The 18371-nt window shown below is 53.3% G+C and overlaps 2 protein-coding genes across 3 annotated transcripts; one reads left to right on the forward strand and one right to left on the reverse strand.

Moving 5' to 3' along the window:
- The first annotated feature begins 54 nt into the window (after positions 1-54).
- COPS6 (COP9 signalosome subunit 6) lies at positions 55-4729 on the forward strand. The gene is made up of 10 exons (XM_044421317.1): positions 55-88; positions 182-307; positions 503-634; positions 718-806; positions 963-1025; positions 1127-1174; positions 1424-1538; positions 3652-3744; positions 3861-3961; positions 4390-4729. The coding sequence occupies exons 1-10, from the start codon at positions 70-72 to the stop codon at positions 4528-4530; spliced, it is 927 nt and encodes a 308-aa protein (XP_044277252.1). The 5' UTR covers positions 55-69; the 3' UTR covers positions 4531-4729.
- Positions 4730-6664: 1935 nt separating this feature from the next.
- Positions 6665-18346, reverse strand: MCM7 (minichromosome maintenance complex component 7). Of its 2 annotated transcripts, none has more exons than XM_044421285.1 (15): positions 18244-18346; positions 18058-18149; positions 17799-17963; positions 17584-17708; positions 16443-16623; positions 16215-16352; positions 13832-13981; positions 13634-13748; positions 13037-13168; positions 12672-12755; positions 11937-12330; positions 11764-11847; positions 11463-11631; positions 7110-7219; positions 6665-7018 (listed from the first exon to the last, which is right to left on the reverse strand). In XM_044421285.1, exons 1-15 carry the CDS (start codon positions 18290-18292, stop codon positions 6811-6813), a joined length of 2196 nt encoding a protein of 731 aa, XP_044277220.1. In that variant the 5' UTR covers positions 18293-18346; the 3' UTR covers positions 6665-6810. The 2 variants fall into 2 exon arrangements, with proteins under 2 accessions (XP_044277220.1, XP_044277219.1); XM_044421284.1 differs by having other exon boundaries at positions 17584-17711.
- Positions 18347-18371: the final 25 nt, after the last annotated feature.

Consider the following 18371-nt stretch of genomic DNA (forward strand, 5'->3'; position numbering starts at 1 on the left):
GCGGCGGCCGGCGGCGGCTCCTGCCCGGCCGCGGCAGGCGGCGGCGGCGGCGGCAGCAACGGCGCCGGCATGGAGGTGGACGCGGCGGGTAAGGCGGGCGCTGTCGCTCGGGCTCCCGGGCGGGGTGGCGGGGCGCTGCCGCCCCCGCCGCCGGCCTGACGCGCCTCCTCTCTCCCCGCAGCCGCGCCGGCGGTGATGGCGTCGGGCGTGACGGGCAGCGTGTCGGTGGCGCTGCACCCGCTCGTCATCCTCAACATCAGCGACCACTGGGTGCGGATGCGCTCGCAGGAGGGGCGCCCCGTCCAAGGTGCGTGGCCCCCGCCGCCGCGGGGCGGCCTCTGCACGCCGGGCCCCGAGGCTCCCGGGGGCGATGCCCTGGGGGCGCCGCGTGCGAGCCCCGTCCGCTTCGGCCCCGCAGGCGGAAGGCGGCTCCCCCGGAGCGGAGTGTCGCTCTAACGCCTACCTCCCCCCTGCCCGCCCGCCCGCCCGCCCTAATCTGCAGTAATCGGAGCCCTGATCGGTCGCCAGGAGGGCCGCAACATCGAGGTGATGAATTCCTTTGAGTTGCTCTCGCACACCGTGGAAGAAAACGTGGTTATTGACAAGGAGTATTACTACACCAAAGAAGAGCAGTGTAAGTGGGGCGCTGGCGGAAGGCCAAGGGTAAGCCTGGAGAGGGAAGGCAGCCAGGCCTGCTGAGGTTTGTCTCTCCCACAGTCAAGCAAGTCTTCAAGGACCTGGAGTTCCTCGGCTGGTACACCACTGGTGGTCCCCCAGACCAGTCCGACATCCATGTCCACAAGCAGGTGAGCACCCTCTCCTCTGGCTCAGGGAGCCCAGGCAGCTCCCTGCCAGCTGTGGGGAAGATGGGTGAGGGCATGCACCTCTGGCATATTTAATGCTGGACCAAGAGAGAAAGGCAAAGGCTTCTGCAGCTGCTGACTGGGCCTCCCCCTTCTCAGGTGTGTGAGATTATCGAAAGCCCCCTCTTCCTCAAGCTGAACCCCATGACCAAGCATACGGATGTGAGTACCCGCCGTTCTTCCCTCCCCCAGCAGCTGCATCTGTGTAAGCAAGGGACACCTGGCTGAGCCGCCTGCATGCTCTCTCTCTCTTCTCCCCTCAGCTGCCTGTCAGTGTCTTTGAATCGGTGATTGACATCATCAATGGAGAGGTAATTCTCACTGCAGCTTTTCTGCCTGCCCGGTCACTTCTCCCTCCCCACCCCCTTCAGAGGTTGCTGACTCCTGGGATTTCGGTTAGTAGCGCCCCTGTTCCTGAGCTCTGCCGTGCCAGGTGAACTTCTGCCGCAAGGAGCACACCTCCTGGCTTGGCTCACAGTGACAATGACTCTGCGGGGAGGGGCCCTGTTCTGCCCCCCATGATAAGAGCCCATTCCATCCTCTCTCCCCTTCCCATCAAGGCAACCATGCTTTTTGCGGAGCTGACCTACACCTTGGCCACAGAGGAGGCCGAGCGCATTGGAGTCGACCATGTGGCACGGATGACAGCCACTGGCAGTGGCGAGAACTCCACAGGTGAGGAAGGGCAAGCTTGCATGTGGCCGGGATGGCGGCTTGAGGAGGAGGGGAGCTGGGGCACGGCAGGCCACTCACCTAGGCGGAGGTGGGCTCTGCTCCATGCCAAGCAGTGGCTCTATGCCACTGATTGGCAGCTCATACTGGCCAGTCTCCCAGGAGTCTGTCTTTTGGTACGACCATACTCAAATATTGTGCCTAGTCCTGGTTGCCTCACCTGAATAGGAATGTTATCAAATTGGGAAAAGTACAGGGAAAGGCAGTGCAAATAATCAGGGGACTGGAGCACCTTCCTTATGAGTAGCGGCTACAACTGGAACTTTTCAGCTTAGAAAAAGGTAAATGGGGAGACATGGCAGTGGTGTTCAGTATTTCACACAGAGCAGAGAATAACAACTGAACCTGGGGACATCCCATGAAGCTGTTTAGGGGAAGGTTCAGGACAGATGAAGGGACTTCTTAATACAGTGTTTATTTACTCCAATAATCTGGAATACCATGTCTAGTTCTGGACACTAAAGGTTTTAAAGAGAGGCAGAAAAATTAGAAAGGGTCCATAGGAAGGCAACAGAAATGATCCAGGCTTTGGAAACATTGCCCTGTAAGGAGAGACTGAGTGAATTGGACATGTTCAGCCTTGTGAAGAGAAGTCTGAGCAAGGACATAATATCCCTCTATGAGTACCTGAAAGGCTGTCACAAAGAGGAAGGTCAAGATCTCTTCTTGCTGATCCCAGAGTGTGGGACAGAGTGTAGGAATCAGTTCAAGCTGTGACAACCCAGATTCAGATTAGATAACAGGAAACGTTTCCTCACTGTCAGAACAATATAACAATGAAACCAGTTGCCTAGAGAGGTAGTGGGTTTCCTACAGAAGAAGCATTCAAGGCAAAACTGGACAGCCAGTGGGATGGCGTAAATTGGTGACCTGGAACAGCAGAGGATTGGACCCAATGGCCTTCATGGCCCCTTCCAACTCTACTATTCTGATTCAATGATTTATGTATTTATGCAATTGTATGTCACCAAACTATTCCAACAGGAATCTCTTAAGTGGCTTACCACAGACTCTAAGCCACTGTACAACAGTATAGTTAAACTATGGAATTTGCTGCCATGGCTGCCAGTCTGGATGGCTTTAAAAAGGGACTGGACAGATTCATGGGAGAAGAGGCTATCAGTCTTTACTAGCAGGAAGGATAATTAAAAAAAAATAAATTGGATTTTTAAAAATACAATTTCTATTTAAGATACTTTTTAATGATGTAGCATATGATGTGTAAAATTTTTGGTAAATGAATTCCATTAATCCAGTCACAATGTCATGCTCTTCCAGAGGTTTCTGTAAGATTATTGTGCAGTTTTTCTGTCTGAAAGATACTGTAGAAGATGCTTGGTTTTACACTTCTCAAAACTCTGAATTTGTGTCTGCAGAGATCACACGCCTCTTCTTCACAGCAAAAAAAATGTTATAAAATAAACATACAGAGTTGAGAGAAAGGCCTTAATCCCATTACGCCTTTGCAAATTTATGTACCCAGATTCAACCTCTCTTAAGTGCGAAGTTTCAAAAAATTGAATGAATAGAAGGTTGTTGAGTTCTGGGCAAGCACTAAAAATGAAAGAGAAGCCTTTTGAGCAGAATACTCCATGAGTTTTTGGATCTCTTTGTGTATAGCCTGAGGTTTAGCATATAATTCTTTCCCTGGAGAAGAAAACCTATAATGGCAGCAGGCTGTAAAAGAGACCCAGCTTGCAACTATTTTAATGAAGTCCCTCTATGGGTAAGGCAGGCAGGCAGGCAGGCCGGCCGGCATTCAAAACCATGATTTAAAACTAGTGTTACTGACTAGTGACTTAAATCATGACAACAGTGCATTAAATCCATTTCGTTTAAATCAAACCCACTCTAGTTACTCGTCTTCCTGGCTAAACGCTTCCTCTTTCAGCAGAGGCAGCATGCTTGCAAGCACCCGTTGCTAAGGAGCTTGGATTGTGCCATCCTCCTTGAGGGTTCCTTTGGGCAGCTGGTTTCCCACCGTGGGCGTGGATGCTGAATGAGGTGGGCCTTTGGTCTGACCCAACGTGGCCTTTCCCGTTTCTGTGTTCTGCAGTGGCTGAGCACCTGATAGCCCAGCACAGTGCCATAAAGATGCTTCACAGCCGTGTCAAACTAATCTTGGAGTATGTCAAAGCCTCCGAAGCAGGTGAGTGAGCTGTGAAGTAGCACGGGAGCTTTGATCTGTGTGCTTTTGCCCTGCAGAGGGGTTAGGGCGGGAGAGGGTGCCTGTCTCTTTTCTAACCTGAGTGTCTCTGCATGCAGGTGAGGTGCCCTTCAACCACGAGATCCTGCGTGAAGCCTACGCCCTCTGCCACTGCCTACCTGTGCTGAGCACAGATAAGTTCAAGACAGATTTTTATGATGTGAGTGTCTGGGAGGGGAGGGTCACCTGGCGGTGTCTCACCTGGCAAGAGCAGCAGGGGCATGCAAAGCAGGAGCGAGTGGGCACTATCCCCATTAGTCTGAGGCTTTGTACTTCCCTTGGGCCAGAGGCATGATTTAATATGTTCTGTAAAAATTTAGAGTTATAGATAGCACTTTCATCAAGAAGTCCAACTAGTAAAGAGGTAAGAAAACGGTTTTGCTCTTCCACGGAGAGCTGGGTACTTGTGCACTGCCTTTAGGCCCCAGTCCCTCCCAGTCAGGCCACGTGTGCTGCTGGCAAATACCACTGCTGTCTGTGATGGCTGGAGCGAGGCGGGGCAGAGGAGCGCTGTGCTAGCGACACAGCTGGCAAGTCCCAGGGAGCTCGCTCGGCTTGCTTCCTCATGCATCCGTGTCTCCCCTCTAGCAATGCAACGATGTTGGCCTCATGACCTACCTGGGCACCATCACCAAGACGTGCAACACCATGAACCAGTTTGTGAACAAATTCAACATCCTCTACGACCGCCAGGGCATCGGCCGCCGGATGCGGGGACTCTTCTTCTGAGGTGTTCTAGCACGGCCTAATAAAATGGTCATGCTGCCAGAGGCGCTGTGTGTCACGCGTGTGGTTGCAGGGAGGTGCTCAAGCCAGCCGTCAAAAGTAGCATCACTCCGTTCTACTCAGAGCCTGTTCAGTTTCAGGATCCGGCCGAGGAAGCGTCAAAGAGATGTAATTCTGCTGAATATAAACATGCTGTTGTCCACTTCTGCTTACCAGTGTAGAAGCCATTGCTACATTAGAATGGATCTTTTCTGGTGTTCAGAACCAACTGACTGCATTGACTGCCTTTTCTAGATCTTCCTCACTTCTGATGTTCTCTTGGAGAGGCCACGAACAGAACTTGTACTTAGTATTGCTAAGCTGCTCCAGTTTAAGGGCCTTCCCCAGCTATCTTCATGCGCAAAGTGTTGACACTGCAGGAGTACAAGCAGCTAAATGGGCCCCTGGGGAAAACATCAGGGAAGTGGGTCTAAACCCTTCTCTTCCCCATTGAAACCACTTTGACCTGTGTAGGTAAACCGTCCTTGTCAGTAAACTGAAGGGAACCCTCTGCTTTATGTCCCTCCATCCCCAGTGGGGGCCGTGGGCCAAGAGAAGGTGTAGGCAGTTTGCTAGCACACCGGGGCCCTGTGCCGTCTCATCGGTTCCAGACCAGGAAGCCGACCACAGGTTTCTGCACCCACGGCCTGCAGAAACACACTGGTAATTATACCCTCCTCATTCCCTTGAGAATCTGCAGTAGGAACATTTCATGCGTTTTATAGTTCAGAATCGTGCAGTCATGGAATTGAAAGGCGCCTTAGAGCCTGTCCATCCTCTTGCTCAGTGCAGGGTGCGGCTGTCATCCCGTGTGCCGAGGTCCCGCCAGCAAAGCAAAACCTGGCAGGCCCCCTGCTGAGCAGCGCTTGCCATGGGGGGGGGTGTGGCCTAGTGCTGTCCTTGAAGTCACGCTTCCTGCAACACCAGCTGTCGGTTCCAGTCCTGCCCGTGCAGATGACGCCAGAGCAACCCGCACGGTCGGACGTCGAACGGCAGTGATCTGCACTGCTGGGGGAAGCAGCCTGCCTTCACACAGCTCAGGTGTCAGTCGTGGCCACCTCTGCAAAATGGCTGCCATGGGAGGCATGAAAAAGGATTCCTGAAGGTGCAATGTGCAAAGAACCAACATAAGGGATCCAGAGCAAGCTCTCTGTGAAGACAAGCTGCAGTGGTTGAGGCTTTTAGGTTTAATAAGAGGACATGTCAGATGCAAACAGCTAGGCACTAGAAACATAGCAATAGAATGAGTCAGAAGGGGCCTCCCGGGCCATCTAGTCTGACTCCCCAGCTCCCCTTATGACATGCCCACCATGTGCATGTCTAGCCTATCCTTGAACACCCTCACCAATGGGGCCTCAACCGCCTCCCATGGAAGCCCATTTCACACCCTGGGGGTCCTGTCAGGAAGTGCTTCCTGGCATCCAAACTGAACCTTGGTTCCTTGAGCTTGGATCCACTGGAGTGTGTCCTACCCTCCTCTGCAGGGGAGAACAGGGGTGGGAGGTACCCACCTCCGTGTGACACCCCTCATATAACCTGTGTGTCTCCAACAGATCCTCTCTGAGTCTCCTCCAGGCTGGAGAGACCCAGTTCCCCCAGTCTCACCTCATATGGCTTTCCCTGCAATCCAGCCACCATCCTTGTGGCCCTACGCTGCACTGACTCTAACCTGGCTATATCCTTTCTGTGATGAGGGACCCGAAACTGAGCACAATCTTCCAGTTGCGGGAGCACCAGAGTTGTATAGAGTGGCAGTAATACCTCACTTGATCTAGAAGCCACACTTCTGGCTATGCAACCAAGGGTGGCGTTTGCCCTCTTGGCCACTGCATCCCTTCCCTATCTAGGCTTACTAGCTGCAGCCCTGTCCAATACAGCACTATCACTCAGCTAACTAACCTTAGCCTTTGGTGCAAGGAACAGATTATATATGTCAGCTTGAACTTTGAAGTTAAAAGACGACACACCTAGGAAAGCAAAATACGGGCACTGGAGATGGCAGGCAAGGAGCAGCACTGCAGCCCTTCTGTCAGGCATAGTTCTAAGCCTGACAGCAGAAATCTTCTGCATTTTACCTTGGAAAAGGTGGCAGCTACTCTTAAAAGATACAAGCAACTTTATTTGCGGAAAACAAATCAAGTTTAAAAAGAGAAGCGAGCAGGAGGCAGTCCCTGTGGAGACCAGCTGCTGCTACCAGGTCCCAGTAACATTAGAACGCAGTTGCCTCACGCAGTCCATGAAAGATCAGACGAAAGTGAGACGGGTCTTTCTCTGGTTCACCTGCCAGACATTGAGCTCCTCATATTCACTGAGAGCAGCCTGAAACTGGGTTGGAGTAAAACCCTTTGAAATGCAGCGTTGCTCAGCCTCGGCGAGCTGTATAGAGCGAGTCCCTCCAGCTGGAGCCAGTTCCCGGATGGCTGCAAAGATCAGCTCAGAGGGACGCTGGACCCTGGGCAGCAAGGAAGAAGGAGGGGAAAGTCAGTTCAAGGAGTGCTCCCCTGCGGCAAGGGGGCTGTGCTGCGGTGGGGAGAGCATCTTACCGGCTTGGCTGCCCCTTGTCTGCCAAAAGCGAGTCTTTAGACATCTCCATAAGACGCATTGCCTCGTTCACATCTTCCTTCTCGACCAAGTCTACACGCCTCAGCCGTGCCTGAATGAAAGGAAAAGTTCAGCAGTCCTGCCCTCAGCAGGCGGGTCTATGCCAGTGCCGACCGCGAGATAAACGCCCTCTGTCACGCAACCGCCACATTCGGATTTTCCACCAAGGTCCATAACTGCAGAGATCAAGCGTGTCTCCGTCGCTAGTGCTGCATTCGGTCTGAATGTGTGGATGAGCACAAGCAAAACCTCAAAAAAGCCCAGTGTTGAGACAGATCTAAGCAGCCCCAGTCACAAGCCCACTGGCTCAGGGGGTGCGTTGGAACCGGAGATAGAGGACAGCTGCCAGAATTCATCGAAACCAATATGGCTACCCCACCTGCTTATCTACATGGGAACTAGCAGTTCTGTGAAGCAAGGCTATAATGGCACATGTCAGATTATGGAGTTCTAAAAAGGCAGCCTAAGGGCTTTGGGACTCCCTCCCTCCAGGCTATAAAAGAAGAGAAAGGATTCTGCAGTACCCAGGAGGTATTTGGTTCTGTGACTTTTTGGATGAAAACGGACTGCATGTCACAAAGACTGGGGAAAAAGGTGTTTGTGCCCCAAGAACGGCGCGCTTGATCCATAAGGCGTTAAGTTAGATCTTGTGGCGGGTGGAGACCAAAGGCCAGAGGGAAAGGCTCCAGGACAGTAGCAGGTACAGGGAGACCCCCTGCCGTAGGGCCAGGTAAAGCTCTTGATAAAAATGCACAGTCATTTAAGTTTCCTGGCTTTCAGTGCCTTTATACTACTGCTCAGAGAATGAAAAATAAACAGGACGAGTCTGAACTCTTGATTAAAGGTGAATACAATTTAGTAAGCATAACTGAGCATTGGGGGGATGACTTCTGTGAATAGGAAAGGATATAAACGCCAGAAGCCATAGACGGGTGGGGAGACTTGCACTGTACTTTAGAAATGCACATAAATTCAGGAGAGTGAACATGGCAGCTTTATTCAAAAGGCTAAAATGAACAGAGAAAGGAATAAAAACAGTTTTGAGGGTTGGATTCTTTTACCAAAGGAGAGGATGGGCATGAGCTTCTAGAAGTAATCTATAGATTTAAATGGTCAAAATGAGGGATTTTATTTACCCTGATGCCTCTTGGGTAGAAAATTTTGCCAAGCAGTCTCTGGAAAACTCCTGACAACTTTCTCCTTCAAAGAATGAGAAGACTGGGCATTCTTGATCTGATTCTGATCAATACGTTAGTTGATCAAGTGAAAGTAAAAGGAACTCGCAGTGAAATTGCCATCTAATAAGGACAAATGTCCCTTTTTTCATAAACAGCAAAATTATAGGCCTGTCGGTCTGACATCACCTAGGAAATTTCAAGGGTGCGCAATCTGTAGGGGTCTTGACACGGGTGCTGCCATGACTGGAAGCAGCCAGGCCCCAATGCAGCAGGCTCGTCCCACTGCGCTCTCTGCGGCAGAAACATTCTTCATAGGCCGCGAAAATGCTGTGGACATAATACACCTTGACTTCAGCGATGCATTTGACAAAGTACCCCTGATACTGCGATTAGCAAGCAAGTGAAGTACGGGCTGGGGAACCCACTGCTACAGAGATTCGCAGCAGGCTGGAGGACCGTCGTGCGCTCCTGCCTGGCACGTCATCAAACAGCAGGGATGTTTTTACCGCGGTGCCACAGCTCTCGATCCTCTTCCTCTTCAGCATGCTTGTTAGTGACTCGAATAAAGAGGGCAGGCTCGAATAAATACTTCCACCAGCTTGGCAGATGCCACAAAACCAGTGGTGGGAGACAGAGATAGCTACTATGCTGGAAGAAAGGCAATTAAAAAGATCCTGAAAACTGGGCGGAAACCAATAGACTGAAATGGAACAAGAAGAGTGCCGAGCCGGTATCAGGAAAGGGAAATCCAATGGGCAGGCATGATAGGATGTGCCGGCCTGACACAGTAAGTGCAAAAGGGACCCTTAAGTCAGGAGTCGAACAGGAGCCAGTGTGGGGGAGCCGCGCAAAAGGCAAAGGCAAGTCAGTTGCAGCCTGGTGTTACAATTGCTCCTCTTGACTCTGCAATAGTCGGGTTTCTTGTTGAAAACTGTCCTGCGCTGCACACCAAACTTTAAGAACTATTCAGATAAACTAGAACTCATTCAGAGAAGAACAGCAAAGATAATGAAAGCAGAACCCAAAGTTGTGGGAGAATTTGGCCTGGGGATAAACCTCAAAGTAGAACAACTTATAGAATTTCATGAAGCCAACCAAATGAAAGAAACACAATTATTCCAGGACCAAATAATTTAACAGACATGACAATCAAAGTCCACAGCAGGTTCAATACAAAGGCTAGCACTGGAAAGTCAATCATTCAGTATTTTGAATTAAGTAAATATAAAGCAGAATAAATTCATTCAGGAGCAGAGAAATCAGCCCCGGCTGGTCTAGGGTTACAAGCAGCCAAGCCCCCAGAGAGCAAGGCATCAGAGTACACAAGCAGGGAAAGCCCACAGTGGTTTGGCGGGGGAGGTCCCTATTTTTCCTTTTTCCCCTTAGTATCCTGTCCCCATTTGCTTTCTTCCTTGTAACACTCATTTACTGGTAGAACTGTGTCGGTAACCTTCAGGGAAGGCGAGAAAAAGCAGTGGTTGTCTCAACAGGCCGAGGGCTAGAATCAAAAGAACGGACTGAGAAGCATCCCAGCAGTGACCCGCTATGTCTGTGCAGTGTTTGCTGTCTGGGCGTTACACTGGGGAAGACTTGGCTCAGCAGCACTGTGAGAGAGAAGGATTTTAGAAATGCTTTAGATCACCAGCTGAACATGAGTCAACGATGTCATGCAGCTGCCAAAAAGGGCAAATGCTACCTTAGGCTGCATTAATGGAACGGTCACTTCCAGGATCATAGTTCTTTACACGGCACTGGTTGAGCCTCATCTCGAGTCCTGCACCCAGTTCTGGGCACCGCCACTTACGAAAGATGCAGACAAGCTGAAAAGGGTTCAGAGGAGGGCAACGGGGATGATGCAGGGACTGGAGCAAAGTCTTGTGAGGAGAGAGGGAGAGGACTGGGCATGTTTAGTCTTGAGTACAGAAGACTGAAGGGAGATATGACAGTACTCTCCCAGTCCTTGAAAGGCTGTCACCAAGAGGAAGGACAGGATCTCTGTCACCCCAGAGTACAGGACGTGGGCTCAAGTTCCAGGAAGCCAGATTCTGGCAAGCTATTGGGGGGAAAATCCTCACCATTAGAGTAGTACAGCAATGGAATCAATGACCCGGGGAGGTTGTGGGCTCTCCCACACAAGGCACTCGGCTGGACAGTCATCCGAGAGGGATAATTTAACTCTACGTCCAGCACTGGGCAGGAGGAGCAACCTGATGGCTTTCTGACCCCTTACAACTCTTACTTTTCTACCATCTAGGAAATCTTGCTCATGGGCAAAGCAATCAGGCAATGGTAACAACAGGCCAGGGAAAAGACGGGCTCTCTGCCACTGGGAGTGTTCAAGCCACGGGCCAGGCATGAGCTAAACTGGATTCCAGCACCGGAGAGAAGGTTGAACTCAGTGGCAGAAATGGGCCTTTGCAAATCTAGTTCTAGAGGCAGGGTCGGATCCCCAAATTCTGGATCACATTTGTCTACCCAAAACACAACAGAATATTCTCAGTAGACAAAACACTTTGAGAACATCATACACCCAAACACCACACAAACAAAACAAATGCAAACTCGGGAGAAGCAGATACACCACCAAAACAGAAAGAAAAATAGCCAACGTTTGGACAGAGGGAAAGTCCCGGGTTCCTTTCTGCACCCCTAGAAAAAAAAGCAGCGCTGAGGGCCTGTACTCTGCGGATTCTGCTTCTATACTACCCACAGCCAAAGCTCTCTGGGAGGATCACATTTTAAGTTGGCCGTCTAGATTTCAACCAGCCCTGCCCTGCGTAGTTTTTCAACATCAGGCACTTCAGGCTGCATGAAGGCTACGCAAGTAGCAGCCTCCCAGCTAGAGCATTGCTTAGAAAACACTTTAAAAGATAGCCTCCCCTGCCCTCCGTGCAAATCACTCACTCCAGGTGTGCTGAGTGCGACACCCGAAATGAGTGATCACCGGAAGTGATCACTGGAAGAGTGTGTGGGGGGATCCTGCTGCCAGGACTCACATGGGAACATCCAGCCCTCCCTGCCTTTGACCGCCCTTCCCACCAGAACGGAGGCAGGCCTGGAGGCCTCCAGCCAACAGACGTCCCTTGCATTCCCTTCCCTGCCCCCCGCCTTGCTCACCAGTGCGGTGGCCAGGCGGAGGATGCCCAGCAGGGTGCGGGCCGAGGTGTAGGTGGTGTCCTTGCTGGCCAAGGCCTCCTTCCGCATCTCCACATAGGCTGCCGTGATGTAATCCGCGAGCGCCTCTGGGACTGCTGGCTGCTTCCGCTTGCACAGAGCTATGTACCGCCTGCGAGGAGACCACGAAACGGGCCTGAGCAGGGACCGCAGCAGCGGCCCAGTCTCCTGGCTGGTCACAGGGGACAAAAGCTCCCCGCTCAGCCTGAGCCAGCCATTCGTACGGCAAGCCCCGCCCACTCACCTCATGAGGCCCATGTCGAGCTGCTGGAACTGGCAGGGCGGCTGCCGGCTGTGCTGGTGCACGTAAGTGATGTGCTGGGCAAGACTGCAGGAAACACAGAGTCAGTCATTCAGCCAGAATGGTGGCCAGGTGCGGGCGAGGGAAGCCCCCCCCCCGCACCTCTTCCCCCTCACCGGAGGTCATTGTCACGGTCGGGTCGGTCCTGGATCAGCCAGAGCAGGTCGAAGCGGGAGAGAAGGGCGGCAGGCAGCTGGATGTTCTGCTCCAAGCTGCGCTTGGGGTTGTAGCGCCCGTAGGCGGGGTTGGCCGCGGCCAGGATGGCGCAGCGGGCGTTCAGCGTGGTCAGGATGCCTGCCTTCGCGATGGAGAGCGTCTGCTGCTCCATCACTTCGTGGATGGCCGTGCGGTCGGACTCCAGCATCTTGTCAAACTCGTCGATGCAGCAGACGCCCTGGTCGGCCAGCACCAGTGCCCCTCCTTCCAAGGTCAGCTCCCCGGTCAACGGGTCACGCAGCACAGCCGCCGTCAGCCCCACGCCCGAGGAGCCACGGCCCGTGGTGTACTGGCCTGCAGGGATGGCACAGAAGGGGCCATCTCCCACCCGCTGCTTCAAGACTGAGCCCACCAGAATGGCCCCAGGACTTCTTCCTGCCACCTCTCTACCACACAGTGGCAGGAGGAAGGCGTGAAGGGCGGGCGGGTGCAGCTTTTCATAGGACAGCCATTTGCCCCCAGCCCTGAGGGTGAGCGGCCCAGCATGCATCTGTCTGAGGTTCTGAAGCTCCGGCCATTGGCCCTCCAGTAACCTGCCCACCCCCCACAGCTTTTGGGATGCCCAAGGGTAGAAATACAACCTATGCGTAACTCCTAGGGAGGGGCTGCCGCTGCCACCCCCGTGTGGTACTCACTGCGTGGCGCCAGGCGGGTGATGTATGAAAGCAGCTGAGACTTGGCCACACCAGGGTCCCCCATGAGGCAAATGTTGATATTCCCTGAGGAAAGGTGCGTGGGCGGGGAGAGAGGTACCATTAATCGGGCACAGTTTCCAAAGCAGTGCTTGTGGGGAGCAGAGGCCCCACGGCACGCCAGAGCCGGTCCCTGTCCTGCCCCTGCCCTCGCCATGCAGCTTCTGGTGAAAGGATCTCAGAGTTCAGCTGAAACCAAGGGAGACTAAGGGCGAACGCGAAACAGAAAGGAAGCTACTCAGTTCAGCGGACGGCGCTTTTGTGCACGCTTTCTGGAAGGAGAAATTGCGGGCAGCCACGAGTCTCACCACGGATCTTCATGCCCCGGGGGTTCTGGTCCACGCCCCCCACCAGCAGCAGCAGCAGCGCCTTCTTCACGTCCTCATGACCATAGATCTCTGGTGCGATGGATGCAGCCAGCTTGTCATAGAAGTCTTCTTCTGCAAGAGATCACCAAGTGCACATGTCCACATGGCAGTACCAGCACTGGACTATGCAGAGGCGACCAGGGCAGCCTCTTCCCAAAAAGGGGTTGGGGTGGAAGAGAAACGTAAACGTAGTATTTCCGTTAAAATGAATGCTTAGCATCATAATCTGCAGTTCAGCCCTGACTGGGTGTAACCTATACATTTTGCCTCCTTGGTCCAAATGCAAGGTATAGAAACCACACTAGCCTTCAGTGCAGACACTCTGGAGGCTTCTTCCTCGTGACCAGTCGAAGGAAGGGCCCTTTTCACCTGGCTGAACACATTCCACAGGGAGTCCGTCAAAAGCATTTGAACCCTAAATGCGACTGGCTAAGTCATCAAGCATCTACATCCTGAAAGTCACCCACCCGTGCAAATTCCGGGTTCCTTTTTGGCAGCGGTTAAAGAGCAGCGGTAGAGAGGAGCAAACTGCCTCACCCATGATCTGCTGCACTTCCTCCTCGGTGAGGTCCCCTTCTCCCAGCTCCTCCTGTTCACTCTTGCTCACGCACACGATGTGATGGGCCTCCAGGTAGGTGTCCGAAAGAAGGCCCTGAGGTCACACCAAACCGCGTGCTCAGCCCTAGAACCACCCCAGGAGAGCTGCCACCCCCCCCCCACAAGCTCATCTCCCACCTGTAGGAGCTGGCGGAAGCCCATCTGCCGGACTGGAAGGAAGACGCCAGTCACGCTGACGTGGTCACCCGGCTGCACAAGGCGGGTGTTCTCTCCTTGCACGCTGACACTGATGGAGCGTGGCAAGTTCCCCACCGGCACCTGGTCACTCTGCAAGCAAGGAAACGGCTGTGTCAGGGGCGAGGGGAGCAGGGTCCTCATGCCCTTTCCGGTGGGCACCTAAAGGAAGAGGGCTGATTCCAAAGTCCCTCACCAACTTGGGGCCTGCCCCTTCTAGGCCAGCCAGCCTCTTCCATACCATCCGCAGCCAAAGCTCTCCAGGTGATTCACAACGAGTATCAATCTGCATCATTAAGTGAGCAACCTAGCTGCGCCACCTCACTCAGGAGAATACTTTCTCCTGGCCTCGGTCAGTTGCAGGGCAGAGGTAGCCGGATGGCAGCCAAGAACCAGTCCTCAACCTTTCCTAAAGATGCAGCTTGCCGATCTATATCAAGCCGGATTTCCATGCCACGGCCCCAAATTCTTGGGACACTTAAAAATGTTATTTCTAATTAAGTTATGACCACAACTGAAAGTGCAAAAAAATTAACTGGTACTGGGTCAATGACCCACACTGTCTAGTTCAGGGTCAGGGCCAGAGCCTACTCTGATTGGAAGGCCACCTCACCACCCATCCCCACAAGCACTTTCCTTGAGGAGCAGGGAGAGCGTTTCAACCTCGAGTCTCGCTCTACTCTAGCTGGACAAGGAGACCCTGCTGCCCACCCACTTCCCAACGTTTCTGGTCCACAGGGACATTCCTGGAAGACAAAAGCTCCTGGCCTGTCACAAGCCGGTTGGTGTGGGGGAACAAGTCCCCCTGTCACAAGCGAAGGAACCACCTTCTTCTCCTTGGAGCAGTGATGGCGAACCTTTTAGAGACCAAGTGCCCAAACTGCAACTCAAAACCTACTTAACTGTCACAAAGTGCCAACACAACAATAAAACCTGAAACTTGGCAGTACAAAGACCGGCATTACGAAAGCTCGGACAAGTAGCAGCTGATGAGTTGTGGCTTGTGTACGCACATGGCCAGTGTGTGAGCTGTTGTCTGAAGCTTGGCTGCTGGGGTGACTTGGCTGGTGCGCCAGCAGAGGGGGCGCTGCATGGCCACTATGGCAAGCGTGCCAGAGGTTTACCACCACTGGCCAAACCCTCCCCTAACATCAGGGTAAAACGCCATAGAAAAGAGGGCGATTTTGAAAAAACATTCCTTGAGCAGCTTTTTCTAAACTGCTCAACATTTTTGCCCATTCTAAACACATTCCAACCATCAAATTCATTCCAAGACACCTGGTTTTTCTGACCCTAACCCTACCCTGGGGCACACCCCTAACCCTAAGATAGGGCCAAAGTTCCATTGAAAAGAGGGCAATTTTGAAAAACCCTTGAGTAGCTTTTTCTACACTGCTCAACATTTCTGCCCCTTCGAATCACATTCCAACCATCCAACCCATGCCAGGACACCTTGTTTTTCTAACCCTAATCCTACCCTGGTGCACACCCCTAATTCTAATATACGGCAAAAGTTCCATTGAAATTAGGGCGATTTCGAAAAAGTCTCCTTGAGTAGCTTTTTCGGCACAGGTCACCATTTCTGCCCATTCTAAACGCGTTCCAACCATCCAAATCATGCCAGAACACCTCATTTTTCTAACCCTAGCCCAGTGATGGCAAACCTTCTAGAGACCGAGTGCCCAAACTGCAAACCAAAACCCTCTTATTCATCGCAAAGTGCAAATACTGCAATAAACCCTGGAAACTGAGGTTTTAGTTTAGAAAAAGCAACTCACAGCTTGTCCAAGCAAATATATATATATATCCCTGGCAGTGCACTGACCGGCCACGCAAAAGCTCGGACAAGTCGCGTCTAATGAGTCATGGCTTGCGACCTCATTGCCTGGCACCACTAGTCCTTTCTCAAGTATGTGCATGGCCCCCATGTACGCTGTTAATCCAGTGCTCAGCTGCTGGGGTGACTTGATTCGCGTGCCAACAGAGAGGGCTCAGCGTGCCCGCTGTGGCACACGTGCCATAGGTTCGCCCCACTGCCCTAGAGGAAGCAATACCAAGGAAAGAGCTACAGACTCCTGTGCAAGAGGAGAGATGTTAATTGATCAGTCTTCACCAGGTGGGAGCAAAGAGCCAGGTGACCCAGATACAACTGGCCAGTTTCAGTTTTGAAAATTTCCTCATGGAAGGCAGGCAGACTCTGGCCTGGCTCCATGTTGCTGCCCAGCAGAACTGCCTCCATTCATCACTGTAGAAAGAGCCTACTCAGGGGGAGAGACCCTTCTTTTGATGCAAATCGCAAAGCAAACACCCCACTCCCAAAACTCACATGTTCCTGTATCTTGAGTTCCTGGTACTTTATAAACTTTGAACCACGGCTCTGCAGACAGAGGCGGCCACCAGCTCGGTTGGTCTGACACTCCCGGCTTGGGCACATCAGTAGAGGCATGAAACTAGGTGCCTGGATCTGTAGGGGGGCAACAAAACAAATGAGGGTGGGCTTGGAGGTAGAGTAGAAGCCCTTCTCACCCCTGCCTGCACCGGGCCGGTTACTCACCGGCTGGTAGGTCTCTGCACCACATTGGTCACAGTTGTAGGTGGCCACAACCATGCGGGGCTTCACTTCAGAGACGCGAGTGACGATGCCCCTGACAGTCACCAGCTTCCCAATGGCATCTGCCTTCACCTCCCGGATCACCCGGGCCTTAGTGCTTGATGGTGCTTTGAAGTACAGTTCACTGTCAGAGAGAAGAATGAGGGAGGACCAGGAGGAAAAATGATGCAAGCTGAGGCGACTGTGCAGTTATCCCACTGGTGAGCCGGAATTCTCCATGGAGTGCCTTTATTAATGCTACCAATAACCTGCCACTCTGCAAACTGCTCTCACAAGACCTATCTTCCATTATACAGCACGCAACATAAATGACAGCATACAATCATGCAGCTCAATCAAACCCATGGGATGTAAAACCATTTTAAATAACAAACACGCAAATCCAGAAAAACTTCATTTCAACCAATAAAAATGACTAAGTTCATAGAATGTATCGAAAGGAACTTAAGAAGCAGCAGCAGCCACCTTCATTCCCCATCGACTACTGTAAGTCATCAGGCACTCCAAATCTCCTATTTTAGAGAGAAGAATTCTAATGACTGCATCAACCCACACATACAAAATGTGTTTCTCTCAGTATTTCGAGTGTATAAAACTCAGCTTTATTACAGCTGCTTTATAGTCTCCAACTACATTTCAGCAGGTCAGAAACGTTTTCATCTTTTCTCCTTACGGATGATTTAACCTGAGTCATACATTTCCCAGCTCCCGTTTGCTTCCCCCCCGGAGTTCAGTTCAAAAGCTGCTCTGCCCCCCTTTGCATGTCTTGCACCAGCAGCTTGGTATCGTCCCGCGCCAGCAGGGATGGACCCGCCTCCGCTGTGACTCTCCTCACAGCATCATCGCACCCCTGCCGGCTGCACCTGTCTAGCCAATGCATACAGAGGGGCAGACAGGATGGCGAATTCCACCCACGAATCGATCTAAAGCATGCATGAACACCACGGCCTTTACAACAGACAACTGGCCATACAGTCCACACACGCAGCGCAAACGCCCCTCCCATGTATCGCATATGCGGGCCCCCCACCCACAGACACATTCGCAGAGGAAAGACTGCAGGCGCGGCGGCGGCGGCACTCACAATCGGCGCAGCAGCTCCGGGGGGAACTGGTTCTGGGGGTCGTGGGGCTGGCCGGGCTCCCGGCCCCGTCCTTCCATGAGCAAGCGGTGCTCGACGTAGACGTCCAGCGCGTCCCTGTGCGCCGCCTGCTGAAGAGAAGCGGAGGCGGCGCTGAGCGGCGGGCGCTCCCTCCGCGGGGCGCTCCCCGTGCCCCCGTGGGGCCAAGCCTCGCTCACCTCCCGGGGGCGGAAGCGGGGCAGCAGCTCCCAGACGGCGTCCGCGAAGACGCGCTCGTAGCGCTTCGTGTTCTCGCAGACGGCGTCCACCAGCTCCGGGTCCTCCTCGGCCACGTCGTCCAGGTCCACGTAAATGGCCACTTGCTCCCGCCGGGCCACGGACGCCTGGCGGAGGGGGGAAAGCGCACGTGGTGAGGGCGTCGGGCTGGAGCACTCTGTACCTGCTCAGAGGCCCCTCGCTCAGCCTCCGGGGACTCACCAGCTGCTCCCGGTAAGGGAACTCCTTCGCCGGTGCCGCCGCCGCAGTCCCGCTCGGGCGGTGGAAACCCTCCAAGAACGCGGCCGCCTTCGCTGCAGAGAGAGGGAGACCGTCGGAACCCCGAAGGGAGCCGGCCCGGGGACGGGGAGGGGGCACAGGGCCCCGCCGGCCGCCCGGCCGCCCTACCTCGCTCCTCCGCGTAGTCGCCGCCGCCGCCGCTCTTCGCCGCCGCCATTTCCCGACCTGTCCTTTTCCCGCCACAGCCCGAGGAAGAGGCGCCAACGAGGCTTCCGCCTGCCCACGTGACCTCAGCG

The sequence above is a fragment of the Varanus komodoensis genome, unplaced genomic scaffold (assembly GCF_004798865.1).
Source record: "Varanus komodoensis strain SLA01 unplaced genomic scaffold, ASM479886v1 scaffold117, whole genome shotgun sequence".
NCBI classification, from domain to species: Eukaryota; Metazoa; Chordata; class Lepidosauria; order Squamata; family Varanidae; genus Varanus; species Varanus komodoensis.

Coding starts and splice junctions, on each gene's coding strand:
- COPS6 (XM_044421317.1), top strand. Junction 635..717: donor CTACACCAAAGAAGAGCAGT/GTAAGTGGGGCG, acceptor TCTCTCCCACAG/TCAAGCAAGTCTTCAAGGAC. Junction 1,175..1,423: donor TTGACATCATCAATGGAGAG/GTAATTCTCACT, acceptor CTTCCCATCAAG/GCAACCATGCTTTTTGCGGA.
- MCM7 (XM_044421284.1), bottom strand. CDS start 18,292: ATGGCGGCGGCGAAGAGCGGCGGCGGCGGCGACTACGCGGAGGAGCGA. Junction 17,712..17,798: donor CCCGCTTCCGCCCCCGGGAG/GTGAGCGAGGCT, acceptor GCTTCTCTTCAG/CAGGCGGCGCACAGGGACGC. Junction 7,019..7,109: donor GACAAGGGGCAGCCAAGCCG/GTAAGATGCTCT, acceptor CTTGCTGCCCAG/GGTCCAGCGTCCCTCTGAGC.